Raw genomic sequence first — 26,825 nt, forward strand, 5'->3', positions numbered from 1 at the left:
TGCCCCTGCCTGCCAGGGCGTGTGTCAGCCCGTCCTCTCTCATCACCAGGGTGGAGGAGACCAACAGCAAGCTCTTGGAGTCTGAGCGGAAGCTGCAGAAGGAGCGGCAGCGCTCCGTGGTGCTGGAGCAACACCTGGAGAAGCTGCGCTTGGAGCCCGGGAGGACGGCAGCCTCGCAGAGGGCAGCCCCCAGGAGCAAAACAGGTAGACTGGGCCCGGGGCCAGCAGCACTTGGGGGGCATCTTGCTGCTGTGGAGACGCCAGTCTGCAGCACGGGCCAGCCCCCTGAGGAGAGGCCCGTGCCAGGGTGGCACCCCACATCCTCCTCCCCTGGTCTCCTGTGAGCACAGGAGCCCCAGGGCATCAGCAAGTGGCCCGCCTCGAGCCCTTAACATAGGCAGCGCTTAGCTTACAGTGTTCTGCAGGATGCCCCCAGCCGCCACCCTCACCCCACCTCAGTCCTCAGCCGCCCATCCCGAGCCGCCGTTGTTCACAGCTGGTGATGGGCAGTTGGTCTGCTGGGGGGTCGGAGGAGGGGTGGCTGAGCAGGGGCAGAATTCCCACCTGCCTCCTTAGCACTGAGCAGACGTGGGCATGCAGCGGCCTCCCTGCAGGCTTGGGGACCCAGGGGCCTCTGCCTGGCGCCCCTCCATCCTCAACACTCAGCTCCATCGCTTGGTCTAACCTGGCTGCCTCGTGCCCCCACCAGGCCGAGGACAAGCAGCTCCACAGTCTTGAAAGGCGTGACCACTTCTGCCTTCACCCACTGGCCAGGTCCTAGGCACGTGACCATGCCAGTTGCAGCTGGAGGTTGAGTTGTCCTAATGGAAAAGGTCTGTTGCTCCAAAACAGAGGCGGTCTGCAGCTCAGCAGCAGTTTTTGGGACTGGGGCAAGCTGGGGGTGCAGGCTGCAAGAGTTTGTGGGACTGGGGCAAGCTGGGGGTGCAGACTGCAAGAACCAAAAGCCATTTCTGGGGTGGCTGGTTCCCGGAGAAGAGGAATCCCCAGTGAGGAGAGGCGAGGCCTCCTCCACCGGCTCTGGTGTAGAGGTGCAGCCCTCTGGTGTAGAGGTGCCCTGCCTCTCGACACCCCAGGACGCCCCTGCCCTTCCCCCAGCCAAGGACACTCAGACTTGTGTTCCCAGCCCAGAGGAGATCAGAAAGTTTGGGAAGGATGGGCACACAGCGGGAGTTGTGCCTTCCCCCCTCCCAGCTGCAGGGCTGGGCCTCAGAGGAGCCTTCCAGGAGCTGCTGAGAGTCCAGGTTGAATCTCTGGGGTGAGCCCTCCTGGGTCCCGGAGAATAGGTCCTCTAGGAAGGCCGTCCTCCGGCCTGGGGCTCGCCTCCCGCTGGGGAGCTCCCAACCAGAGAAGACTAAGCACAGCAGGATAAGCCACTCTGCTCCCGCCTGGACAGCGAGGGCAATGCCTGAAAGTGCCCACGAGGCCTCTGCCACCTGATGGCCTATGGCCTGAGCGGAGTGGCACCCTCTGGAAGCCTGCCACCACCCCGCCATCTGCAAAATGGGAGCCCTGATTCCGGAGCTCAGTCCTTCCAGGCATTTCCAGTAAAAGGTGTGAGAGGCCAGAGGGAGGCAGGCGCTGTGGCTTGATGCAGAGCAAGAGATAGCAGGAGCCAAGAGCACAGATGTTTTCTCTGGGGTGGCGAAGACCTCGCCACAAGTTGATAACCAGTCAGACAGTGGAAGAAGGGGCTGTGCAGACAGCTAGTGAGGGAAGAGTGGGGGCACCATGGAGGGAGGTTGGCGGGACATTTGGAAGAACCACATGGGGGGCAGTGAGGCGGGAGCAGAGTGAGGTCGGAGACATACTGGTCTCTGGGATGACATACCGGGGAGGTGAATCCCACTCACGGAGTTCTAGAGGCAAGAACCATTCTCTTCATTTTGCAGGTGAGGAAGCCAACCCAGGGAAGTTGAAGGTTTACCTGAGGCCACACAACGGGGGGTGAAAACCAGGTCTGCCGACAGCAGGTGATTTCCCCTGGGCCACACCACCCCCAGAACCACACCACCTCCGAGGGCCTCTTCAGCACAGAGGCATTCTGATGATGTGATCATGTCCTAGGTCCCCACTCGGGGGGCTTTGATTTCCTTGTCCGAGCATTGTGTGGCCCCTGATCCCACCCACCCTGGGTCTGCTGTATGTATATGTATGTGTGTATGCATGTATGTATGTAGTTGTTGGCTGGAACAAGAACTGGAGGGGGCAGCTAACGGTGTGAGAGCATCAGATGCAGTGACCGCCTAGACTCAGCTTCAACCTGCAGGCCAGACCACGGGCCCAGATGCCCTCCAGAAACTTGTGAGGGGGCAAAGGCGGAGACGGTCACAAGCCAAAATCAGGCCCCGGGAGAACATAGAGCAGGTATCAGAGCGGGCCCTAGAGGGAGACCCTTGTCCTGCGCCTTGAAAGGGGGTATGTTTCAGCAAGTGGAAAAGCACGAAGTGGACAGTCGGGCGAGGGGAGTGTTCACACAGGGCCCTGGCACCTCACAGAGAGTGGCCACTGCCGCCCCACAGGTCCTCCCACCATCACCAGGCACAACCCACACGCGGGCGAGAGAAAGGACCCGGCCTCCAGCCAGCTCTCCAACGTGCCTGTGGAGTCCCAGGTGGAGGAGCTCACCACCAGGTGCCTCTGGCCTGTCTTCCTGAAAGGGTGACGCTGCCGTGGGCTGCTGCTCGAACCGAAGGCTGGTCCTGCAGGGCCTGGCTCTCAGGCCAGCCCTCGGCAGCTGGCTCAGCCACGACCAGGTTAACCTGTACTCCCAAGAGAAGTTGCGTTAGGCGTGGGTTGCTGAACCCCTTTTTCTCACTCGGTTGACCTGTTAAGGCCAAATGCAGTGATGAGAAAGGAAGGCGGGGAAACCCACCCGTTAGTATTCATCCTGGAGGCAGTTGGGGGAACCACCCAGGGCCAGACCCAGCGCTGTGGGTGGGCCCGGCAGAGGTGCCGGGTTTCCCTCTATGGCCGGTGGGAGGAGGCAGAGTCCTGCAAACCCTGCCATGCGGCAGCCCCTTCCCAGGGCCCTTGGCAGGCAGGCTGGCACACACGCACCCGCCCGGCCTGCTAAGCCCTGTCTCCATGTGGTCCAGGCTGGCCATCCAGGCGGAGGAGAACGAAATGCTGAAGGCTGCCCTGGGCAGTGCCCTGCAGGGGAAGGAGGAGGACTTCCGGATGTACCACGAGACCCTGGGCCAGGTGAAAGGGGTCTTCCTGCAGGCCCTGCGGCAGCAGAAGGTGGACAAGCGCTAGGACGCACAGCAGGGCGGGCAGCCTCGGGCTCGGAGGACCGGGTTCTAAGGACCCAGCTGCCCCCAAGGCCAGCCTGGGCAGAAGGGGCTCCTGGAGCAAGGCCAGAGCTGACATGCCATGCTGGAGGGCTAAGAAGTCCTGAGCGAGCCCAGGAGGAGGCCCCAGGTGGGCGTGGCTGCGATTGGGGAGGAGGCCCTGCGGCAGCACGGAGTCAGGGAGCCCCTGGACGGCACACCGTGAATGGACACATGCAGCCCTCGGACAGGCACTCCTGGCTCTGACCGAGGCCAGGCTGGGCCCCCCTGCGAGCCCACACAGCTCCACGGGCGCAAGGTAACTTTGGTGCTCTGGGCTGGGAGCATCGCCAGGCCTTCCAGCCCCATTCTGGCCCCTCACTGGGGCATCGCCCTGCCCCCTCGCCCCCCCCCAGCTCCACGTGTGGCTGCCCCCACACTCTGCAGACTTCGGGGGGCTCCCAGCTCCCAGCTTTCTTGTCGACCCATTCCTCAGGTCTCTCCTTCAGATGCAGCCCTCAGAATTGCAATAATAATGATTTTTCTCAGTCACCACAGCTCCCACCGAGTGAACATCTACTATATAAACCCGATTCGCTCCATGCCTGGGTGTCCCAGGATGTCATCACCCTATTTTACAGAGGAAAAAAACTGAGGCTCAGAGAAAGGGGCTGAGCTAGTTTGAGCCCTGGCCTGCTTGCCTGCAGGGTCCTCCAGATGCGCGGATGCCCAGGGCCAGCGTCTCGGCCGCTCTGCCCCGTCCACTGTTCCAGCAGGCTGCTCTATTTGTTGCAGCTGGCCTGGGATTTTGTGGCTGTTGGGCCAGACGTGGCCGGGGTGCACTTCCCTTACAAACCCAGGGTTGAGCTGGCAAGGGGTCCCCAGCTCCATGTCTTCCTGCTTGACTGCAGCAGGCAGGGCGACCCTCGGGAGGGTCATGCAGCACCATACCTGACTCCAGATTCCCACTGGTCCACACCCAGATGCGTTGCGCCGGTACGTAGAGCCTGGGGTGCACGGCTGTGTGTGTCCACGCGCCCTGCACACTCACAGGCCCTGACAGGCGCCTGCCTGCCGGCATGTGTGTGGATACAGACGCACAGCCCCGCGCGAGAGCCACGCACGGGTGTCACGGCGTGGCGACTCACACACTTCCCCAGGAAGCCAGGTAGTGGGCTGTGGAGAGACTGGTGCCGACACCCACCCAGAGACCCCCGGACTCACATGGTCTAAACACAGATCTGGATCCCCACCCCCTCAAGGTGGGGCCAAGGGCATCAGGGCAAAGCAGCAGCTCTGATGAAGCCAAGAACTTCCATCTGACTCTGTGTGAAGGGAAAGGGCTGGAGGCGACTGCGTGAGGAGGAGTGGGGAAGGCCAGGCTGAGTAGTCAACGCCATCTCCTGTCGTGCTTGCGAGGACCATCCAAGTCCGTGGGGGGTCGTGAAGGTTGGGGCTGCTCTGGAGGGAAATGCCGGCAGGGGGTGGGCGCGGTGGCCGGGGTGTCCAGGGGCGTGGGCCACTCGAGTATGGACACTCAATGGTGGTTTTGCTGCCCTCATTGGCTCTGGGCTGGGTCTGAGAAAAGGAAGGGCATCAGGTCATGGGGTCTCAGCGAGGGGGGCTGTCTGGGACAGATCTCTTTCCCCGCTCACCAACTGTGTGGCCTTGGGAACGTGACTGAACCTCTCTGAACCTCCAAGCCTCACCTGTAGAATGGGAATAACAGACATCTCCTAGGACCGTTACACTTGTCGAAAAATAACTCAAAGACATCTAGCTCATCGTTGACTTCTCTACAGGGGAGAGGGGGGCTGTATCAATAGACTGATTTGTTCTACAAAGTTGTAAAAGGATTCATACAGTAGGAAACAGCAGCAGGTCTAGCACACCTTACGTGTACCCTATTTTAGGCAGCTTGACGGGCAGACCTGTCGCAGAGGTCAGTCTGGGCTCTCAGTTGCTTAGGCCAACTGTGGACACAGACAGCTGCTTCAGCGGGCGGAGTCTCTGGGCAGCTTCAAGAGCTTTGTTGTGAAGCAGTGTGTCAGGACCCTGCCACACTTCTGTACCCCAGTTTAGTTAGACCAAATCTATTCCCGAGCCCCTGTTAGCGCTTGGTCTCCCTCTGTCCGCAAACACTTGGTGAACAGCTAGTCTCCCCAGCCGGGGTGAGGCAGATTTGGCGGTCTCCGGGATGCCCAGGTCATCTGGGAGACAGACTCACAGGTCTCCATCCACCTGCCAGTCACTGTCAGGCACCAACAGTCACTGTCAGGCATGGCCTCTCCCCTGCCCACGAAGGGCCCAGGGGTAGAATCTGACTTCTTGTTTCAGGGATCTCCTGGTCTTGTCAGAAGGCTGAGATGGACTGGGGGGAGGGGGGGTGCGGGGGCAGGGGGAGGGGAACCCAGGGACAGAAGCTGGCACCTCAGAGCCTCCTGTCTTCTGCAGCTCCCAGGCTCGCTGCCCAGATGCGGGTGGGGCCGGCTGCCAGGGAATCATCTGTCCTTCAGATCTCCCTGAGTGTGGGTGGGGAAGGGCAGAGGGGAAGCCTCAGGGCTCTCCCAGGAGGCCAGGGCGTAGGGCATGCTTGGGGTCAGCAAAGGGGCCAAGAACTGGGGCCCTGAAGGATCTATCTCAAGTGGGCTAGTGCCTGAGGCCGCCTCTCCAGCCATCTGGCAGGTGGCAGCAAAGGGAGACATTGCAAGAGCCTTAAGGTTGCACGAGGTGGGGGGAGGGGAGCAGGGACAAACAGAGGGCAGGCAGTGGAGAGGTTTCACGTGAGGTGCTTGGGCCTGGGAGCTCAGGTTCCAGCAGACAGGTGAGACCTGGCTGAGCCCTGGGCGTGACTTGGCCCCTGTCCCTGTGGGGGCCTCTGGGGACGACAGCTGAGCTGGGCAAGACTGAGCTGACGCCAGCTGACCCAAGCCCCAACACATTCTGTTCCTGTGGGCCCCTCCTGAGCTCCCGGAAGCCCAGGAGGGGGGGTGCAGCAGGGGTTGTCCTCTGGGCCCCCACTCGGTGACCACAACCAGACTTTCCTCCCCACCTCCTCGCCCCACAGCTCCTCACCGGAGTGTCTGCCTGCCCAGCCCCTCTGCACAGACATGCCGCCGCAGGGCACACAACACCATGACACACCTCACACCCTTACCCACCGCGCGCAGTCAGTAGCCACCACCCAACAGACACAAGAGTCATGCACACACCAGACACTGCCCAGTTTTACTTCAAGCAGCAACAAAAACCTGAGCTGTGAAAAGGGGCTCTGAGACTTGAGAGAACTGCTCCCCACCACCCTGGCCCCCCATTTGGGAAGTTGACCCAAGCCCATTACTGGTTGTAGCCGGGTCGGCCTCCTGCCCCTTGCTAGGCTGGTCCAGTCAGGAGCCCTCCCCTCCTGCCGGCCTCTGGCCACCCAGCCGCCAGTCCAGGGGGCTCTAGCTCCCCAGCCCCCCGCCATCTCATGCGCTGCCTGGGGTCATGTACAGTGCGTCAGTCCCTGTGGGTCCCGTCTCTCCAGGCCCGAGCAGCAGCAGGAGTCCCGGCTCTGTCCACCTCTCTCTCTGAGCAGTGCAAATGGCCCGAGGCTCCCACCTGCAAGGCCAACTCAGGCTCAAGTCAGTTGGCTGAACCTGTGCTCTTAACTTGGGCATCAAACTGCCTGGATGCTTCCCTGGACCAGTCTCCAGCAGCCTCTGGAGGGCACCAGCCAGATGGCCAGTCCAGGCTGGTTTCCGCCAGTGCATGGTGTGCCTGAAGTGGTTCTTGACCCTTCAGGGCGGGCGGCTCCAGAAGCTTGTGGGGCTGAGGCAACTACCTGACCTTGGTGCCTCAGTTTCCTTATCTATCAACGGGAGAGTAATAACCCCTCCGAGGGTTACATTTTTTAAAATGTACAACAGTGTGGTTTTAGAGCCAAGCCTGGCTACCATGACGATCTTACTCCTGACACCCCTTGAGTCCACCTCAGGATTCTGCTCATGTCCCCCATTCTGAACCCTTCCCTGGCCCCCTGAAGTCTGGTGTGGACACCCCGCCCTAGCGCTGGCCTCCCCAGGGACCCCTGAGCCAGGTGCAGCCCCCAGCCAGTCTACCGTGTCAGGTTCAGGGTCAACAGCAGGCCTCTCAGTGTGTGTGACCATTGGGACCCCGTCCGCCTCCCTCTGAGCTGGTATGTAGGGAAAGACATGACTGGGTAAAGCCATGGGGGAGGGGATGGGGAAGGGACTCTCCTTCCAAGGCCTTCTCAGGCCCTAGAAGCGCCTGCTGGTGGGTGAGCAGCCCCCCTTCCTGGTCCTCAGCTGAGCCTGTGTCTGGGGTGGGGTCAGTAGAGGTGCCAATCACACAGCTCTCTGTAACCCCACAACCCAGACCCTGTCCCATCGTCCATACACAAATGGGATCCCACAAACTTGGCACACATACATGTAGTTCCCCCAGACACTGAGGTCCTTATCCCAAAGCAGGTCCTCACCCCTTTAGGGGAGCTTCAAGATCCCCTTCCCATCAGGTAGTCCAGGCTGAGCCTGTGACTGCAGAGGGGAGCCCTGCCCCTGTCCCAAGTTGGCTAGGGACATTCCTGTCTGCTTCTCTGCCACTGAGGGGACACCAGTACCCACTCAAGACTTGCCAAGTGATCCCATTAGCCTCTGCTCACCTGTGCAACTCCCTGTGGGACAGAGCTGGGGCTCCCCTGGGGGTAGGGCTCATGAGCCTGGAGGGGCCCACAGGGACCACCTGGAAGGCTTCCTGGAGGAGGGGAGTCCAGGCCAGCTGTGAGTGGGAGGCACAGGCTTTGCCAACCAGGCGAGACCAGGTGAGACAGGTTAAAGTGAAGCCCAGGTATCCCTGTCTGAGCACACGCCCCCTGGCCACCCCTTCCTCCCCTCCCCCACCCCCCCACGATCCTCCCTGCGGCTCCCTGTGGCCAGCAGCTCTGCAGCACTCGGCTCTGCTCCATTCCGCTCAGCTCCGCTCCCGGAAGGCCACCTCCTCCTTGCCCTCCTCCTCCCCTTCCTCCTGCTGTCACCACTCACTGCTCATAGCCTCAAGGGGGTGGGGACCCCAGAGCTGGACACACCCCACCATAGCCCCAGAACTCAGCTGGACGGACGGACACAGTCGGACGCAGGACCCCGGAGCCCCGAGGTGGGCAGTGTGCCAGGGTCCCTTACAGCCTCCTCAAGGTCAGTGCCAACTGGGGATGAAGCCGTTCTAGGGTCCTTGGGGCCCCTGGGATGTACCTAAGACCCCACCCCACAACCAGACCCCAAGGTGGGCTTTATCCCAGGTGTACCTGTGGCAGGCAGGGCAGGGGGCAGGGGGCACCCCTATATCCATAAGGTGGCTCAGGTCCATGGGGCTATCAGGAGACCTCCCAGGTTGGGGACCAGCTCTGGCCTTGTTCATAGCGGCCTCGCTGGGACACCCTGCACCGGCCATGGAGAGCTAAAATTGGAAAGTAGCGAGTGGGAGGCAGCTGACAGAGCTATTTCGCGGGCTCTTCACTCTGCTCCGGTTTCAAGCTCCTGCTCCAATAACCTGATCCTCAGGGCCTCCCTACCCCCACTCAGGCGGTACCCCAGCCCTCAGGCCAGCAGTCAGAAGTCAGACCTGGAAGCCCCCGGATATGGGCAGGAGACCGGAACAGTCTTCTCTCATCTGAGACACCAGAGGGGCTCACTGAGAACACTCATCCTTTCCCAGGTTGACTATGTGACCTTGACAGGTCCCTGTCCTTCTCTGATCCATGACCCCTCCATCTGTGTAATGGAGAGAATGCCGACTGTTGGGGCCCAGGAAAGCTGGTTATAGGGCTGGTAAGGAAGATTTGGGGGAGGACCTGGGGTGGGAGACAGGCTACCTCTTGGGAGACCCAGCCAGGAAAATTACCTAGACACCCTAGACGCGAAGTCCCTTTAATTTGGGCCCCGAATCTGTTACCCTTGTGGTCCTTGGGAGGGCGCTGCCTGGCTGAAGCTGGAGCAGGGTAGGAAGGGCAGAGCTGTGAGCCCAGTCTGAGGGGTGGCCCATCGGCTTCCTGGGGATGGGCTAGGGCCTGGCGGGAAAGAGAGGCTAGGTTCACCCTGAGCCTGGCACCTCTCAGCATCTTGGGTGGAGTGGCCGTGGACACCGGTGGGGCAGGCTGGGGCTCGGGGGGGCTGGATGAGGCAGAGGAAGACTGAATACTGGTGGAGGAGAGGGAATTCCAAAGGGGTGTGGGAAGCAGAGAGGAGGCACGGGGAAGGAGGGCTTGGTGAAGAGCTGAGAGAGGCGTGTGGAGGGGGAGGGGAGCCCTGGGGGTCAGAAGGGTGCTTGGGGTGTTCAGGTCATCGTACTTGAGCAGAGTCCCCCGGAAGGTACGAAGGCGCAGATGAAGGGAAGGGAGGCAGGCTGAGAGTGAGAGCGTGCCGTGGAGAGCCTTCAGTGGGAGTGGGAGCTGGAACAGCCGTTGGGAGGGGCACTGGATGTTGGGGGGCCTGAGGGATAGGGCCCCTGGAGGGTGGGCTGAACTGGGGCAGTCACAGGGGACATATGTGTCAGAGGCACTGGCAGACTCACACCACAGTGAGTAGGGCCAAAAAGGAGAGGAGAATGATCACAAAAGATTCCCAGGAGGCAGAAGGGTGCATCTCTTCAGAGTGAGGTCCCCACAACCTCGGTGGGGGGCCATGAGGTGAGGCTAGGCAGCGCGGAGTGCCCTCACCCAGTCATGTCCCCCAGTCCCGTCCAGGCTATGGGCATCAAGACAGCATTGCCTGCGGCAGAACTGGGCCTGTACTCCCTGGTGCTGAGTGGGGCCCTGGCCTATGCCGGCCAGGGCCTCCTTGAGGCTTCACAAGGTAACAGCTGGGCCCTGGGCTAGGGGGTGGGGCCCTTCTTCCCCTGGAGACTTCAGGATTTCAACCAGCAAGGCCAGAAACTCAGAGGCTCCGGACCCAGGGGATAGTTTCCTAGGCCCTGGAGGGTGGTCTGAGCCGGGGCAGTCACAGGGGACATATGTGTCAGAGGCACTGACAGACTCACACCACAGCGAGACCCAGAGAACAGCAGAGGCAGAGAGAGGGATCCAGGCCCGCAACTCTCCCCCTAGGAGTGGGGGGGGGGGGTTTAACCTTAGCTTGGGAACATGGGTGAAGCCCCCCTCTTCCCTGAAACCATCCTCTGTTCTCAGATGGGGCCCACAGGAAGGCCTTCCGGGAGTCCGTGAGACCTGGCTGGGAGTACATCGGCAGGAAGATGGTGCGTCCCCCACACCCCAGGATCTCTGACTGGAATCCTTGCCCCTGGCCCATTATTCCCATCCCAAACCCTCCCCCACTGCCTCCCATCCCAGTTGTTCCCATGTAATGGAGGGCTCGTGAGGGGGAGGGTCTCTGGCTTGGGCTTCTTTAGTTTTTCAACTGGCCCTTCCTGTGTCCTTCTGCCCAGGCCCTGCTCCTTTGGTAAATAAATCGAGATGTGCTTCAGCAGGGAACTCCAATACCACCTTTCCCAGCAACCATGCAATAATGTGCTGAGTAGACTGCCCACAGCCTGGAGGGATCTCGGAGGGGGGGGGCCACACGCTCCTCCCTACCTATCTGCCTGGTACTTCCCTCGGGGGGAAGGCAGTGACCTCCAGCCATGCCCTCTCAAATTCATAAGAAGAGCACAGGTCTGGGTAGGGGCTGGCCTAGTGCCAGCCCACCTGCCCCTGCTTCGCCTTAACCTGCCCACCGCCTCCTACTCGGCCTGCCCCAGGACGTGGCTGACTTCGAATGGGTGATGTGGTTTACCTCCTTCCGCAACGTCATCGTCTTTGCCCTCTCTGGACATGTGCTGTTTGCTAAACTCTGCACGATGGTTGCCCCCCAGGTGAGCCTGACCCGAGCTACCTGCCTCTTGCCCTGCCAGCTTCTCCCCAGCTACGGGGTTGGTGGGAAACCCATCCTGGGGCCCCGTGTCCATTGCACGCACAGGTGAATGAAGTTTTCTCTTGCCCACAGTTCCGCTCTTGGATGTACGCTGCGTACGGGACCCTGGCCGTGGTGGGCACGATGGGCCCTTGGTACCTGCTACTGATGCTTGGTCACTGCCTGGGTCTCTATGTGGCCTCACTCTCGGGTCAGCCCTGGCTCTGCCTTGGCCTTGGTCTGGCTAGCCTTGCCTCCTTCAAATTGGACCCCCTAATCTCCTGGCAGGTGTGCAGCAGGGCAGAGCAGGGGTGGAGGGTGCTGGGGGAGGACCCCGAACTCACCCCATCCAAAATCCTTGCCTCCCAAAGAGGGTTGCTGAGGACAAATTTTGCACAGCATTATGTAAACAAGTCCCCGAAGAGCGACAGTGTGAATGAGGAAACACTCAAAACCCCCATCTTGTTGCCAACCGTATTTGTCTTGGTTTTACAAAATGCTTGTCCAATTGGCTAGCTTAAATAAACTTGAAAATGTAATTTAAAAAAAAATCCTTGCCTCCCCAATCTCCCCAAGCAATTCCTTCACTTTCCCACCTGCCTCCAAGTCTTGGCCCGTGAAGGGTGCCTCACCCCCAAGGTGGTCACCTCCATCGGATGGGGGTGCATCCAGCTTGTTCCCTCTTCTCAGCATTGAACATGAACTGGCCCTCTGGCCGGTGGGACTGACTCTGGAGGACAGGAAGGGCTGGGCCCTGTGGGAAGCTGGGTGAGCTTCCCAGAAATGAGGGGCACTTGGTGAGCTGGTGGCCTGTTCTCTCCCATCCAGAGCGGGTTTGTAACAGGCACTTTTGATCTTCAAGAGGTGCTGTTTCATGGGGGCAGCTGTTTCACAGTGCTGCGCTGTACCAGCTTTGCCCTGGAGAGAAGTGCCCACCCAGACCGCCGCTACTCCCTGACGGACCTGCTCAAGTACAACTTCTACCTGCCTTTCTTCTTCTTCGGGCCCATCATGACCTTCGACCGCTTCCACGACCAGGTGAGAGGAGACCCTGCAGGTTCCCAAAGCAGGTGGTGTCTCCCTCTTCAGATGGGGCTCCCATCACAGACAGGAGTCCCAAGGCGGTATCCCTGCCCACCAGTGAGACCCCTGCTTCCTCAGCCCCCGGGAGGGACCACACTCCGCCTGCTCAGCCATCGCAGGCTCAAGGCTCGTCTTCTCCCTCAGACAGGCTCCCCTCAAATGGGGCTCCCAGGACTGGGTCTCTGGGCCTGCCTGGAGGCTGTGAACCCACCCATCAGCAGGGAGCCCCATCTGCAGTCTCGCAGGCAGCTGGCAAGCCCCACTCAGGCCCCTCGGAGGGGCCTGCCCCCACCTCAGACACTTCCCATCCCAGGTGAGCCAGGTGGAGCCGGTGAGGCGCGAGGGTGAGCTGTGGCGCATCCGAGCCCAGGCAAGCCTCAGCGTGGTGTCCATCATGGCCGTGGACATCTTCTTTCACTTCTTCTACATCCTCACCATCCCCAGTGACCTCAAGTTCGCCACTCGCCTCTCAGATAGCGCCCTCGGTGGGTGTGAGGGCACAGCACAGGGGAGGGGCTGGGAATGTGGACTTGCCCAAGGGCACAACACCTATGTGGGGGTGGGGGGGTGAGGGCGATTATACTTCGAAATGCAGAGAATTTGCAGTTAATTTTGTCCTGTGAGGCCAGAGCAGGGGTGTCTAGCAGAGTCCCTCACTCCTCTGCACTGGGGTTTGGGGCTGATTTCCGAAACCCCCAAGGAACCTCCTTGGGGTAGGCCAGGCCCAGTCCCTCCCCCTGGAAGTGGGCGGTGGGGTCTCTGGGCAGCTTGCAGGGGCAAAGACCTCTTCCGGGACTGGGGGAGAGCGCCCAAAGGGAGAGCTGGGCTCAGAGCCTCCTCCGGGATTTGGGGTGCGGGGAGAGAGGCTCGTGTGACCCCCCAGGCAGTGACATCTCGCTGTCCCCAGCTGGCCTGGCCTACTCAAACCTGGTGTACGACTGGGTGAAGGCAGCAGTCCTCTTTGGCGTGGTCAACACGGTGGCGCGTCTGGACCACTTGGACCCGCCTCAGGCCCCCAAGTGCATCACAGCGCTCTATGTCTTCTCCGAAACGTGAGTGCAGGGTCCTGGGCCCGGGCCCCTGGGGCCTCACCTTCCCTCAGCACCCCCCACCCCGCCATGGCTGATTCGCACCCCTCTGCTCTCCTCCACAGGCACTTTGACCGTGGCATCAACGACTGGCTTTGCAAGTGAGTTGGGGGTGGCATGGGAGATGGTCACAGCCAGCCTGCCAGGTGTCTCAACAGGGCAGTGCCAGAGGGGTCCACCGTTTTAAAGTTTGCCTGTGGCCCAGAGGAAGTGAGGTGGGCAGTGAGCAGGTCTTAGCAAAGGCCTGGGTGAAAGACATTTGGAGGCTTAGACTTGAGTCCAGGCCCGAGAGGAGGAGCAACCTGTTTTGAGCAGACACACAGCAAGCAGCCTGGACAGGATTTGGCCACAGCGAGTTGGGGGGAGAACTTGGACACTGGGGGTGTCAGGGAAGAGGAAGGATGGAGGGGCAGTTTTCAGAGTGGGGGATCTGATGGACAGATGCCTTGTTGGAGTCTGGGAGCCGTCCTCATGATGATTCAGGTGTTCAGGTGTTGGAGACTGGGGCCGGGGTGCTGGGAAGTCTGTAGGACTGATGTAGATCTATGCACATAAATGTGGTGGATGGTCCTTAGGCCTTGAAAGTTGTTAGGTCTCAAGGAGAGCAGAGAGGAGAGAAGGGACAGCTGGGATGGGGCCTGGAAGGACTCTGGTTGTGTGGAGAAGGGAAGTGGTGGAAGGGACTGACCAGATTGGTCAGAGGAGCAGGAAAAGTGAAGGCCAAGTTCAGGAGGGTCATTCAGGCCTAGTGGGGGTGCCTAGGGCTGTATGACCACGGGCCAGGGAAGTCAGGGGCTGAGCAGTAGTGGTGGTGGCCAGTCTTTCGCTGGAGAGGTGGGCGGGCGGGGGTGAAAGGAAACTGAGGAACTATACAAGGTCCCTGTGCACACAATCCTGGGTGAAGCCTGGTACTAAAGAGAAAGACGGGGGCAGTGACTGAAGGAAGAATGGAGTACTTTAAAGACAGGGAGTAATGGGACATGCTTGGGAGCCAAGGACAATTATCCCACAGAGAGGAGTTGATGATACGGGACTGAAGGTACTCGATGGAGGGGGTTCCTGAGGAGGCAGGAGGAGCTGGAACCAGAGCTAAGCAAAGGCTGGATTCGGGTCGAGAAGGGAAAAGAAAAGCCAGTGTTGGAAGAAAAGCCAGGCAGGCTAGTGTAGAAGGCGAAGGATTCTACCCACAGGTTTCTGTTTTCTCCGTGAAGGAGGAGGCAAGGTCAGCTGAGAGGCAAGGTCGGAGGAGGCGGCATCTGTGTGACCCCACACACACTGCACACAGTCATGCCTGGCAAGAGGAGAAAAGGGTGAAGCATTCACTGCAGAGCACAGGAGGGAAAGCTGAGAAGAGAGATCTTGGTACTGAGGGCCCAGGCAGAGTTAGAAGCAGTCAATTTATGACCTTGAATAGGTGAAGGTGTGAGATCCTCCCCATCAAGGCTTAGCTTCTTGGGTGCAGCTGAGGAAAATGTAGGTGAGTGATCTCTCCCAGACGGCTGGGAAGGGAGCAGTGAGGCTTTCAGATTACTTATAGTGATGGCTCATTAGATAGAAGCCTGGCAAAGAGGGTGGTGAGGAGAGAAGGGTTCAGAATATGAAGAAGTTGGGTGTGTCGGTGAGATCAAACCACTGGAGCCAGGGGCACAGTTCAGGGAGGGGTGGGCAGAGAAGATAATCAGGAAGGAGTGAAATCTCAAACACTGACAAAGTTAGGGTTTGAGTGGGTGGCTGAGGTGGAGTGGAGAGAAAATCATTGGAACCCAGGTCAGTGAATGGAGAAGTCAGTGACTCATTGGTCTTCTACCAGATTTCTTTAACAAATATTTATTGAGCACATACTATGGGCCTGGTATGGAGAGAGAGTGACGAGCATGACAAAGACCCTGACCTCATGGTGTTTACAGCTTCGTGGGGAGAAACAGACCACAAACAAGCAAACATAAATGTGATACTTTCAGAGAGTAGATAGCATTATGAAGAAAATAAAAGCGTGGGATAGGACAGAAGTTGGCCACTGGGCACAAGCTTCTTTTGCTGGGGTCCAGGTCAGCCTTTGTGAGATGATAGTGGACTGAGACTTGAGTGATAAGGAAGCCTGGGGAAGAGAAATCAGGTAGAAGCAACAAGTCTGTAGGGCTTGAGGTGAGAATCTGCTGTATGTTGGAGGTGCAGAAAGGCTAACAACGTCAGAGCATAGTGCATGAGGGGGAGAGAGGCAGGTGAGATGGTCAGGCAGGGAGGCAGAGGCCAGGCAACATGGAGGAGGTTACATGTCTGACTGTAATGGGAAGCTGCAGGGGGAGGCGTTTGATCGTGTGATTTGATTTACTGCATTCTTAAAAGATGCCACTAGCTGCCACATGGTGAACACATGGTGGCGACGAAGTAGGGAGGAGAGAGATGACTTAAAAGACTGGCAATAAGCTGTGGAAAGGGGTCGCCCAGACTAGGGTGGTGGTAGCTGAGGAGGAACTCGGTGGTTGAGGCTGAGCGGAGCTGGTAGGATTGGCTGACTTGGATATGACTGGAGAATGGAACTGAGAGTCCGAGATGGTACCCAGACTTCTGGCCTGCAACAGAATGAATGGTAGTGTCATTGACTGCGATGAGGATGAAGCGGGTTTGGGCAGGGTGGGGCGCCAGTCATTCCAGTGAGCTGTCTAGTTACAGTCAGATATATACAGTCAGATTCGGACTCATCGGCATAAAGTGTTCAGAGCCTTGGCTCTTGAGGAGATCATTTGAGAATTGAACATAACTAGAGAAGATATAAGACTGTGATGATAACTAGGGAAGATAGAAGACTGAGCCCTCCATGTGATGAAGCTGGGTGGGGAGGTTGAAAGTGTTGATAGTGTGGAGGGAGGCTCCCCTATTATGTATCCTTTGCTCTTCCCCTACCTATGTTTTCCCAGCTGTCCCCCTCCTGCCTTTCCCACAGGTACGTGTATGACTACCTTGGTGGGGAGCACTCTGAGGTGATCCCAGAGCTGGTGGCCTCTGTGGCCACATTTGCCGTCACCACTCTGTGGCTCGGGCCTTGTGACATTGTCTACCTGTGGTCATTCCTTAACTGCTTTGGCCTCAATTTTGAGCTCTGGGTACAGAAGCTGGCTGAGTGGGAGCCTCTAGCACAAATTGAGGTGAGCAGGGAAGGACTGGAGAGGGGTTTCCTGGGTCACTGGATGGGTGGCACTGCTCTCTGGAGTCTGCCATGCATCTTTGGCCCCCAGTCCAGAACTTCCTCACCACCAGCTCCTGGTTGTCAGGACAGTGGCTCACTTCTGGGTGTGGGACACTCAGGCCTGGCTGACTGTGTGGCCAGGCCTGCCCTCTCTCTAGAACTGTTCCCCTTTCTTTAACAATGAAGGACAGCTGACCTGGGACTCAGAGACATGGGCATATGCCCAGGACCTGGGTGGCCATGAGGGCAAGGCCTCTGACAACCATGTCCTCTTCTTCCTGGGCCTCTTTCCCTGTTGCCAATGCTTGCCTGGATCGGCCAGTCCTCTCTGTCGGAACAGATGTCCCGCAGGGTCCGGGCCCTCTTTGGGGCTGTGAACTTCTGGGCCCTCATCATGTACAACCTCGTGAGCCTCAATAGCCTCGAGTTCACAGAGCTGGTCGCCCGGCGCCTGCTACTCACAGGTGAGGGGCAAAGAGGTGACGATAGCAGACGTGCTGGGCATGACCTCAAGGATTGTGGCCTTCTGAGATGTCCCAGCCAGCCCCAGCTGAATCCACTCGGGATTCAGGAGGGAGGGCCAGTCAAGGGGGAGGGGCACCGGAAGAGACAGCTGCACAGAGATGGATGGCCTCTTCCCATACAGGGTTCCCCCAGACCACACTGGCCCTCCTGTTTGTCACCTACTGCGGTGTCCAGCTGGTGAAGGAACGAGAGCGAATCCTGTCACTGGAAGAGGAGAAGGAGGACAAAGAAAAGCCAGAGTAGGTGGGAGGGGGAGAGCAATGGTCTAAGGTCAGGTGGGACGGGACCCGCCAGTGGAATAAAAGACTTTTCTACCACAGTTTGGCTGTTCCCTGCCCCAGCAGTCTTCCGGGTCCTGGTCCATGCTGGATAAGGAAATGAGGTTCTGGGCCTCAGGGAGGGGGGTCAAGCTCTTGGTGCAGCACCCACATGAACAGACAGAGACCACGAAGCCAGCACCGAGCAGCTAAGCACGGAAGCCCCAGACCTGCAAACAGCTGGTCACTGATTCTCAGAGCGCCTGACTCCAACCTGAGCTGCTGGCTTGAAGGCACTTTATTCTGCTTCAAGAAGGTGATGGGGCACTCCATGGAGACACCTTCAGACAGGTGAGGAAACAGTCTTGAGAAATTTACCAGCACATGCAGTGTGATCCTGGCTCCAGGACCCAGAAAACCAGGAGATAATGGAGAGGCCGAAGGTTTCTCCTCCCTGCCCAGAAAGCCAGTGGGCAGCCATTTCCCTTCCCTCGAGCAACCCCTCAGGCATCGTAATGGGCTCCAGATGGGCTCCAGCCTCTCCCAGCCTGCTGCCTGGAGCCCCCAGAAGGCTGGCCTGGGGTGAGCATGGAGCCTCGCTCAGGCACTGCCGGGCGGTCACATCTTGGTCAGACGCAGCACGTTGAGGCGCACGGGGAGGAAGGTGGCCCCCGCTGCATAGGCGATCTCCCGCAGGACGCCCTCCCATTTCTTCTCCTCCTCGTTATATCTGCGGACAGCAGCAGGGACAGCGGTGAGAGCTGGGTCTGCAAGTCCAGGAGTGGGTTGGGTGCAGGACGCCGCCCCAGGAGCACCCCACAGCCCCAGGCCCATCTCCAGGAATTCTGCTTTGGGAAAGGGCCACTCTCAAAGAGTCCCACCTCCATGAAGCCCATCCCCCTCCGAGAAGGTTTGTGTCTCCCTTCCTCCTAAGAATTTCTCCACCCCACCCTCTAAGAAGTCCCCCGCCCCCTGCCAGACCCACTCTCCTGGCAGCACCCACAACTTCACTGATCCCCAGCTTCCCCGTGCAAGTTAGCAGCAGGAATAGCGAAAGGTGCCCAGTTTCCCAAACTCTTCCCCAACCCTGAGGAAGGACCAGTCATGGGAAGCCATGGCTTGGAGAAACTGGGGTGCAGCCACTTCTCAGACCTGACCCCAGCTCCTCCCCCAGAATGAGCATCCAGGAGGGAGAGAAAGGAAAGGCCTGGATGCCCCTTTGCAGTCCCCTCCATTCCCGGGCCTAGTTCCATATAGGTCTGTGCCCACTGCAGGGTCAGCGCCAGTCGGGCATCGTCCGGATTTCCCCACCCACTGCAGAGAGCCAGGGCTGAGCTGGGCAGGTCTGCTACGTCAGCTGCTGTCTCAGCTGCCAGCTCCCTGGAAGAGGGAGCTCCCCCAGGGAGCTGCAGGCACCTGGGTGCCCAGCCTTGGAGCAGTGACCCCCTCACCTCCTCGGGGGCTCACCTCCAGATGTCATTGAGCTCTGTGGGAACCAGCTCCCCGGACTCCGTCTCCAGGGTGGCAAAGCCACCAATGGCATAGAGGGTGCCTGACAGGCTGACCAGGCTGAGCGAGCTTCGCTCCTGTGGAAAGGCTTCAAAGGGTGCCCACCTGCAGGGAAGAGCATGTGAGGTGCATTGAGGGGGCAAAGGGGTAAGCGGGCCTCTGCCAGTCAAGTGCCTGTCTCCCCCCAGTGTCCAGTTTCAGCTGCACCCACAGCTCAGCTGCACCCTGCTCCCTGCACAAGCTGTTTCCTGACTCTCAATCTTCCTTCATTCCTCTCACCTGGCTCCCCACCCTCCTGGTCCCAACCAGCAGAGGGCCCCAGCGCGCGCCTCTGCTGAGCCATTTTCTACCTCAGCGCGTTCACATCTCAGATTCCTTCCTGGTGAGCCACCTGGCTCTTTGCTTTGTCCCTCAGGCTGGGCCCCAGCTTCTCCCGTCTGTGCACTGTTGACACCTCATCTGTCCCTCCAGCCCAGCCCTCTGCCACGGCTGCTCCTGGACACCCCAGGCACCTCAATCACAAGTCCAAACTAGACCCTCTCTTTTCCTCCCTTTTCCTACCTCACTGCGATGGTTCTCCAGGAATGACCTTCTGCCCTCACCGAGAAGCATCCCTCCTCCCTCTCACCAACACCCAATCAACTGCTAAGTCCTATTTCTGCCTCTTAAACAGTTGCTACTCAAAGTATAGCGTGTGGACCAGCGGGGTCAATGCCACCTCAAAGTTTGTTAGACATGCAGATTCCTCAGCCCCCCCCCCAACTGAGAATCAGATCCCCGGGCTCACTGCACAGGGTGCAAAACCAGGCCAGGGGTCCAGCACCTCCCCTTGGCCCCACATCCCGGTCTAGCCACCACCAGCTCCCCCCACCCCCATTTTAGTGAAACATAGATGGTTGCTTAAAGCCAGCCACAGGCATCTCGCTGCCCTCCAGATACAGTCCCTCAGCCATCTGCAGCCCCTTGCCCTCCCTCCTCACACCCATGGGACCTGAGCAAAGACATTCCTCCTCCCAGGACAGGGTAGCTTCTGTCTCGTCCACCGAGGTATCTCGGCAGCAGGCCAGTTTGCCCGGTGTGAGTGGAAATGAGGACACTGACATCTCCCACTCAACACCTGGCTGCTGCACCCACAGAACAGGTCTGCCCTCGGCCTCCCCCAGGCTGCTGGGGAAGCCCCTCATGCTGGCCATGCTGACCATGAGATGACCAGGTGCAGACCCAAGGCATGTGTATGGCCCCGCCAGGGCAGGCGCACAGGACCAAGCCAGGCCTGGAGCCCCACAGTCGGGAGCGTGTGGGAAGCACCCCTGTTCCCTGGTTGTCCTGGCGAGGGGGAAGGAGGAAGGGCGCGTACTTGTTGTCTGCGATGCTGTACACCTCTGCAGAACTGGTCAGCCCTGTGTCTGTGACCCCAGCGGCCACAAAAATGCGACCATCGTGGATGGTGGCCCCAAAGAGTGATCGGGCTGTCTGCATGGGGGCCAGTTCCTTCCACTCGAACTTCTTAGGGTCATAGACGCACATCTTGCTCAGGCACTTCCTGTGGGGGGGCGAGGGGGGTGGGGAGAGGACCATGAATCAACTGGAGGAAGCCGGAGCAGAGCAGCCTCTCCCTGGGCCAACCCTCCACTGCCTTCCAAGGCAGCCAGGAAAACAACCCGCCAGGCTCCGGCAGCCAGCTTCCACCTGCGGCTCTGCTCCAGGTCAGAGCCTCACCTGTCGCTGCCTTTGCCACCAATGACGTAAACCAGGTCCATATGGGAGAGCACCGCGTGGCCATATACAGCATAAGGCAGAGGGTCCGATTCACCCCATTTGAAAGACCTGGGAGGGACGAGAACAGGGCAAGCGCCCGGCTCAAGGACGGTTCCTGCCTCTGCATGCACCACCCACCCAGCACAATTCCGGGTGCCCGTGACCCATCACCCGAACCTCCTGACCACTCAATTCCACGCTCCCACGGGACCTCCTGACCGCTCGACCCCTCCCAACCCTGCCTCGGTGCCCAGCTCCGGCCCTCCCGGCGGCCCCGACAGCCCAGGACTCAGGCTCCCGCCCGGGCCCCACCCCACCCCGCCCTGCGCTCACAGCCGGTCATAGCACAGGACAGAGTCCAGGCTGAGCTCGCCGTCCTTGAGCTCTCGGCCACCGACCACGTAGATGGAGTTGAGGGCCTCTCCCAGGCCGAAGAGGCAGCGTGGCGAAGGCAGCGGCGGCATCCCCAGCCACTCCGAGTCCAAGTGGTCGAACTGCAGACCCGGCATCTAGTCAGCAACCACCCACAAGCTCCCAGCCCCACCCCAGGCCAGTCCGCGCCCCCAAGCCTGGTCCCAGAAGGAGTGGGGCCTATTGGTAGGGCCTGCGCAGACTGGAGGCTGTCAGGGAGAAGTGCCCTTCCTTGCTACTGAGAGTAGCCAAGGGTGACCTTCCCCCCACACAGGTAGATGCTCCTGGGACAGCCATTGTAGGACCCTATTGGGGTGTTGACTCAGAGCTGAGAAGGGGCCCTGAGAGTGAGGTCCAGCTGAGGCCCTATCCCTTCCCCAACCCAACTTCCCAGTGAGGACTGGCGACTCTCAGAGGTTTCCAGCCACCCCACTTCAGAGGAAACTTCCGCACAGCCTGCCTGTCCGCCCTTAAGCCCTGCAGGGCAAGCTAGCCACTCCAGCCTTATACTAGTGGTTCAGAGGCTTATCTTCTTGGAAAGCTTCTGAGGGCTGATCGGTCTGCTGATGAACACTTTAGAAGCATCATTTAACTTCCAAACAACCTTGTCAAGTAGGAATAATATCCCTATTCACAAAGAGCCTCCTAGAGAATAAACAATGGGCCTCAATACTTGGCTCATAATAGTGAAGCTGCACCCCTCCCTCACCCCAGCCTAACCCTGGCACCAAGCTCTCCCTGCCCACTCACATGGCCAGCTCTCCCTGGCCGCTCAGAGGCTCATTCATTCCCATCTCTGCCGCTTGCTCACCATTCCTGGCCACAGGCACTACCACACTCGCCTTCGTGTCTCCAGTGCCCCTCACTGACGACTGAAGCCTACATAGCTAGTCTCCAGGAAACCATCTCTGCCCTTTGAGGCCCCACAGTCACACTGGGCACCCTGCTCTAGTGATTCCCTACTGTAGAGCCTCCACAGCAGACCACTGTGGATTAACATCCCCTGGCACTGACACACCCAAGTTATGCAGCTTTTCATCATCTGCCTAAAACTTTCTAATCTTAGGGAATGGGCTGTCAGTGAACCCCCTGGCCTACCGCTCACCCTCGACCAGGGACACTGCCCAGCAAGTCGACATAGGGTGGGGTCTGTTGGGCTTCAAGGCTGCTGACTATGACCAGGCTCGCGGACCGGCTGCCTCCTCCCGGGGCTGGCCAGGCACCTGCAAGAAGTAAGCACTCATAGGGTCCTCTTTGTTCTCCTCGTTGTAGAAGAGGCCCCCAGCCACGAAGACCTGGTTCTCCTTGGTCACCAGGCTGACGTGGTTCTTGGGGACCTGTGTGGACAGGGATGCACAGTAGCACTCGTTGGCCGCCGGATCATAGGCCACGGCGCCCTCTTCGCTGACCATGAAGATGAGGTCCTGCAGGAACATGCCAAAGCGCAAAGTGTCATTGAGGATCCCGGGCAGGACGCGCTCCGAGTCCTCCTCGTTCTCCTCGGCCTTGGCGTCGGCCTTGGCCCCGGCTGCCTCCTTCCCCTTCTCTTTCTTCTTCTTGCGCAGCACGGTGAGGCGGCCCTCGTGTGCATCCTTCACCATTTGCACCTTGCGCAGCAGCTCGGGCTGGGCTCGCACGAGAGGGTGCCGCTCCACGCGGCTTTCCAGGAAGGCCCGCGGCAGCAGGCGGCAGCGCACGCTCTCGAAGACCGTGGGCAGCGCCCGCTGGCGCTCCGCCTGCGCCCCAGCGTCGCCGGCGCCGGCCCACTTCATCACCGCCTCGAACACGGCCTCCTCCTTCTCCACGTTGAGCCCGTCGCTGGAGATGATGGCGATGAGCTCATCGGCCGAGAGCCCCAGGAAGTCGGCGTCGCGCGCCACCAGGGCGAAGCGCGAGCAGATGAAGTCGCGGGCGGCCACCGCGAGGCGCGCGCAGTCGAGGAGGAGGCCGAGACGGAAGACGGCCAGGCAGTTGGACAGACACAGGCGCTTCTGGAGGAAGGACACGCAGATGGTGAAGATGGAAGGGATCTGAAAGCGGTGCGCCGCGGCGAACAAGTCCTGCACGCTCGCCTCGTCCAGCGCGATCTCCGACGTGTACAGGTAGTGCAGCACCTGGGCCACCACGTCCGGGGACACCTCCTCCAGCCGGAGCTCGCCCGCCTGCTCTGGCTCTGCCAGGAAGCGAGCCCGGAAGTAGGGGCTGCAGGCCGCCAGCACCAGGCGGTGGCACGGGAACTCACGCTCCCCCACCCGCACCACGCAGTCGAGGAACTTGCCGTGGTCCAGCATGTCTTTGAGCCCATCCTGCAGGAGCGTCTGCTGGTACAGACGCTGCTCCTCCGTCTGCTCCAAGCCCAGTGCCATGGTGTGGCCTCGGGTGCCGCAGCCTTAGCAGGGGTTCCTCTCCAGAGGCCCCCGCTTTTCTGCTGGGTCTCCCTCAGTCCAGGCAGCTGTCTCGGCGGCTATATATAGAGGTGGGCCGGCCTTGTAAGATGAGCTGCCTGGCCTCCTGCACATGACGCAGAGGGGACAGCTGGTCGGACGCCCCTTCCCACAGCAGCCTTGACTCAGCCCCCAGGACTCATGGGCCCCCCAGGACTCATGGGCCCCCCGGGGGTGTCTGGGCCCACAGAGGAGGAGAGGGCCTCTTGCCGCTTTTAGTTATTTATTTAGGATTCTGCATTCCTTGGTAGGGCAATGCAGTTCAGGGACGGTCACCTCAACTCAAGGACGGCAGCATTCTCCTCTACTATCTCCCTTCCCTTACACCTTCTAGGCCTCTCCGTGGATGTCTTTATCTCTCTGACCGAAATAACTCGCTCCAGCTGCTGCTGTTACCGTGTGCTTGGGCTTCCTGCCCAGTGACCTAGGGCATGGCATTCACTCATGGGGGGCCTGGTTACCCTATCTTTAAAGTGGAAACCGTCTACTGCTTTCTCCACCTGCTCTGAGACCCTTCTTGGACTGTGTAGAAAAGCAAGATGGTGCCCTAGGTAAACAAGGTCTTCATTTTCCTTTCGGATCTGGGGCAGATCAGATCCCCCCATTGAACCTCCTAAACCTCCCTTTCTGAACAGTAAGAAGTCAAGTTAGGCTTTAAGGACCTCAGTTCAGTTCTGCTGGATCCAGAAACATTGAGGCCCGGTGTCCCTGCGGACACCCTTTCACGTGGCTTTAACATCGCCAGGTGCCAGACATGCTAGAAAACTCACTTCCAGAATTTCATTCTCGTAGTATCTCAGCCCCCTGGGTTTTAACTGTCTGTGGGAGTGACCTTCTAGATATCAGTGCTCAAAGGGTGTAATATTCTGTTGGTAGGACTTTAGCTCTCTGTGGCCATGGTTCCTTCCACCGTAAGCTTGACATGAGCCAGCCTAGCCTCGGGGCCCTCGTACCATCTACACTCTAAGCGGACAGAACAGAACAGAGGCCCAGAACAGCCAGTCCTGATACCCACCCTACTCTTGGCTCCTGACACCCCCCCCCTGCTTTACACACACACACACACACACACACACCAGCCTCAGTCACCAAAATTAACTTCCCAAAGTGCCAGAGGCTGCAGCTGTGGGTTAAATTTAGCCCTCGGGGCGCTGGTGGAACTGTACGGGGCATTCTCCCATCATTCCTCTGAGTCATTTGTTTATCACCTCAGGTTTGGCTGTCTGGGTGATTGGAGAGGGGACCTAAGGCAGAGCCAGGACTGAGTCACCTTCCCATTTGTGATCTCAGCAGTATCACTGCCTGTCCCTGCTGAATGGTGTATGTGCCCATCCTTAACTCCCCCTTCCCTCCCCTCTCCCCCTCCAGCAGGCCTAACAGGAGAAAAGCATGCAGGTATGTCCTGAAGGCAGTTCTGTCCACCCTGCAGAAAAGACAAAGGCCCACCTAAGGCAGGCAGGCGGGGTGCCCTGGCTGCAGGGCATTTCTGGCTGGCGCCTTCTGTGTGGAGGCCAGGCTCAGAGAGGCTCGGTGACTTGGCCAAGTCACACAGCTGGCAAGTGGCCAAGGCAGGTGAAGGAGATCTGCCCGCTCCCGGGACTGGGAATCCTTCCTACCTGCTTCCCACAAATGAACCCAAGAAGTTCCATTAATCGTAGGGGCATTTCCCGAGCCCAGGACAGAAGGTACTGACTGAACAATTAACTGATATTTATCAAGTGACTCAGTGATATATTTTTAGATCATGATGAGTCCCATAGTGCTATCTCCTTACCAAAGCATTTCACTAGAATATTTATATGTGGCTCCTTCATTCATTGAGAACGTGCTGTGTACTGTTTAAAATGCTGAGGATTGAGCTGTTTTATGAAGCTTATGTTTATTGGAGGTTGGAGTTGGGGGTGGGGAAGATAGCAACAAATAGTTATACAAGGGGGCTGTCAGGTGATGATAAGGGTTAGGGAGGCAAGTATGGAGAAGGATCATGGGAAATGAAAGGTGGAGCGAATGCTGGATCATCAAGATAGGCTCATTGAAAGGATTACATCTGAGCAGGTTCAAGCCTTGGGAAAGGAAGATTCGGGGAAGAAAAGAGCTGGAGCAAAGGCCCAGAGGCAGGAGAGCGCCAGGCCTGCTCCAGGAACAGAGAGGAAACAGTAGGGCTGGAGCTGTGAAGAAGGGTGAGTAGGAGGAGGTAAGAGAAGTGAGGGCTCAGGGAACCATGTAAGGCCATGTGGGCGTGTCTACAGTGAACTCAGTGGGGAACCACTGCTTATTATAAACACAGAAAAGGTAAAAACATACAAAAGTAGAATCATGTAGTGACCCCTCAAGCCTCCGTCACCCCATTTCAATGTCGTCATCCTGCAGTGGCCAAGTGCTTCATCTCTGTCCCCTCCCTCTCTGTTGCTCGTCCAGGGAGATGCCCAGGCTGAGGCATGGGCAAAGGACAGAGGGGGAGAAACACGACCTATCAGGTTTTAGCTGAGTCCAAGGAGAATGTCATCTCAGCTCATCTTTTAATTTTCACTCATTTGCTCTTCACACCAAAATTATGAGGAATGTATTATTTTCCCCATTTTACTGAAAGTAACATTTAGATGACCAGTTTTAAAATTTACAGCAAGCCGACCATAATCAAAGCAGTGTGCTAGCTGGTATCAGCTGGATTTTCAGATCGTGGAATAGAATAAAGCAGTCCAGGATAACGCTTCATGGTCAGCCTCTGTGGAAAACATGGTGGCAGTTTCCTATAGAACTAAGCATGCATCTGCTGTATAACCAAATGCCCTTTTGAGCATTTATTCCTAAGAAATTATAATGTACATTCATACAGAAGCACTAGTGGCTATATTTATCCTAACCAAAGATTGGAGACAGCCCTGTTCTCCTTCAGAGGTAGAATGCTATACCTGGGAACCTTGGGGCACCACTCAGCAATGAAGATGAATGAACTATTCATATACATACATGTGCAGTATGTATAATACTGTAGGGTATAATATTATGTGATTATAATATAGAGTATAATATAATATTATCTGATTATAATGTATACTATGGAATATAATATGATATGTATATAGAGTATTATACAAGAGGATTTTTAAATTTTTTAATTTATGAATACAAGAGCTGGGGTGTAGGCAGTGGTGGGGGTGGGGGAAGGTGAGAGGATTCACCAGAAACAGAGTGGAGAATAGAACAGCAGATCTACTGAAACACACTGTGGAGGGGAGCAGTGGGCAAGACAGGAGAGGTCTGCTGCGCCAGGGATCAAACTCATGCCACAGAGTATTAAGCTAACCAATAAATAATAACCGTAGGGGAAGAAATAGGGGAGGGGGAACTGTGTGTGTGTGTGTGTGTGTG

At 58.4% G+C, this 26,825-nt stretch overlaps 3 protein-coding genes across 5 annotated transcripts in view; 2 read left to right on the forward strand and 1 right to left on the reverse strand.

Annotated features, from left to right (window-relative positions):
• The window catches only part of CCDC13 (coiled-coil domain containing 13), a 41,053-nt gene extending 37,211 nt beyond the window's left edge, over nucleotides 1-3,842 (forward strand). Inside the window, exons 14-16 of the mRNA XM_004676622.2 lie at nucleotides 50-204; nucleotides 2,541-2,652; nucleotides 3,117-3,842. Of these exons, the coding sequence (XP_004676679.1) occupies nucleotides 50-204; nucleotides 2,541-2,652; nucleotides 3,117-3,276 (427 nt within the window). The 3' untranslated portion in view covers nucleotides 3,277-3,842. The remainder of the gene's footprint in view (nucleotides 1-49; nucleotides 205-2,540; nucleotides 2,653-3,116) is intronic.
• A 4,389-nt stretch (nucleotides 3,843-8,231) lies between these two features.
• On the forward strand, nucleotides 8,232-17,393 carry HHATL (hedgehog acyltransferase-like). 3 transcript variants are annotated; one of them, XM_012735191.1, is made up of 13 exons: nucleotides 8,248-8,482; nucleotides 9,003-9,115; nucleotides 10,020-10,138; nucleotides 10,471-10,538; nucleotides 11,040-11,153; nucleotides 11,285-11,479; nucleotides 12,020-12,229; nucleotides 12,588-12,759; nucleotides 13,182-13,326; nucleotides 13,428-13,463; nucleotides 16,307-16,508; nucleotides 16,872-17,013; nucleotides 17,196-17,393. In XM_012735191.1, exons 3-13 carry the CDS (start codon nucleotides 10,033-10,035, stop codon nucleotides 17,315-17,317), a joined length of 1,512 nt encoding a protein of 503 aa, XP_012590645.1. In that variant the 5' UTR covers nucleotides 8,248-8,482; nucleotides 9,003-9,115; nucleotides 10,020-10,032; the 3' UTR covers nucleotides 17,318-17,393. The 3 variants fall into 3 exon arrangements, with proteins under 3 accessions (XP_004676327.1, XP_012590645.1, XP_012590646.1); XM_012735192.1 differs by having other exon boundaries at nucleotides 9,025-9,115; XM_004676270.1 differs by lacking the exon at nucleotides 9,003-9,115 and having other exon boundaries at nucleotides 8,232-8,482.
• Nucleotides 17,394-17,648: 255 nt separating this feature from the next.
• KLHL40 (kelch-like family member 40) lies at nucleotides 17,649-23,467 on the reverse strand. Its single transcript, XM_004676271.2, has 6 exons — nucleotides 22,233-23,467; nucleotides 20,932-21,092; nucleotides 20,560-20,667; nucleotides 20,198-20,383; nucleotides 18,799-18,945; nucleotides 17,649-18,061 (listed from the first exon to the last, which is right to left on the reverse strand). Exons 1-6 carry the CDS (start codon nucleotides 23,373-23,375, stop codon nucleotides 17,950-17,952), a joined length of 1,857 nt encoding a protein of 618 aa, XP_004676328.1. The 5' UTR covers nucleotides 23,376-23,467; the 3' UTR covers nucleotides 17,649-17,949.
• Nucleotides 23,468-26,825: the final 3,358 nt, after the last annotated feature.

This window comes from Condylura cristata, unplaced genomic scaffold, assembly GCF_000260355.1.
Source record: "Condylura cristata isolate star-nosed mole 26May11 unplaced genomic scaffold, ConCri1.0 scaffold00004, whole genome shotgun sequence".
In the NCBI taxonomy this organism is placed as follows: Eukaryota; Metazoa; Chordata; class Mammalia; order Eulipotyphla; family Talpidae; genus Condylura; species Condylura cristata.

Coding starts and splice junctions, on each gene's coding strand:
- HHATL (XM_004676270.1), top strand. CDS start 10,033: ATGGGCATCAAGACAGCATTGCCTGCGGCAGAACTGGGCCTGTACTCC. Junction 10,139..10,470: donor CCTCCTTGAGGCTTCACAAG/GTAACAGCTGGG, acceptor CTCTGTTCTCAG/ATGGGGCCCACAGGAAGGCC. Junction 12,760..13,181: donor CCTCTCAGATAGCGCCCTCG/GTGGGTGTGAGG, acceptor CGCTGTCCCCAG/CTGGCCTGGCCTACTCAAAC.
- KLHL40 (XM_004676271.2), bottom strand. CDS start 23,375: ATGGCACTGGGCTTGGAGCAGACGGAGGAGCAGCGTCTGTACCAGCAG. Junction 21,093..22,232: donor TGAGTGCTTACTTCTTGCAG/GTGCCTGGCCAG, acceptor CCGGGTCTGCAG/TTCGACCACTTGGACTCGGA. Junction 20,668..20,931: donor GTCCTGTGCTATGACCGGCT/GTGAGCGCAGGG, acceptor CGTCCCTCCCAG/GTCTTTCAAATGGGGTGAAT.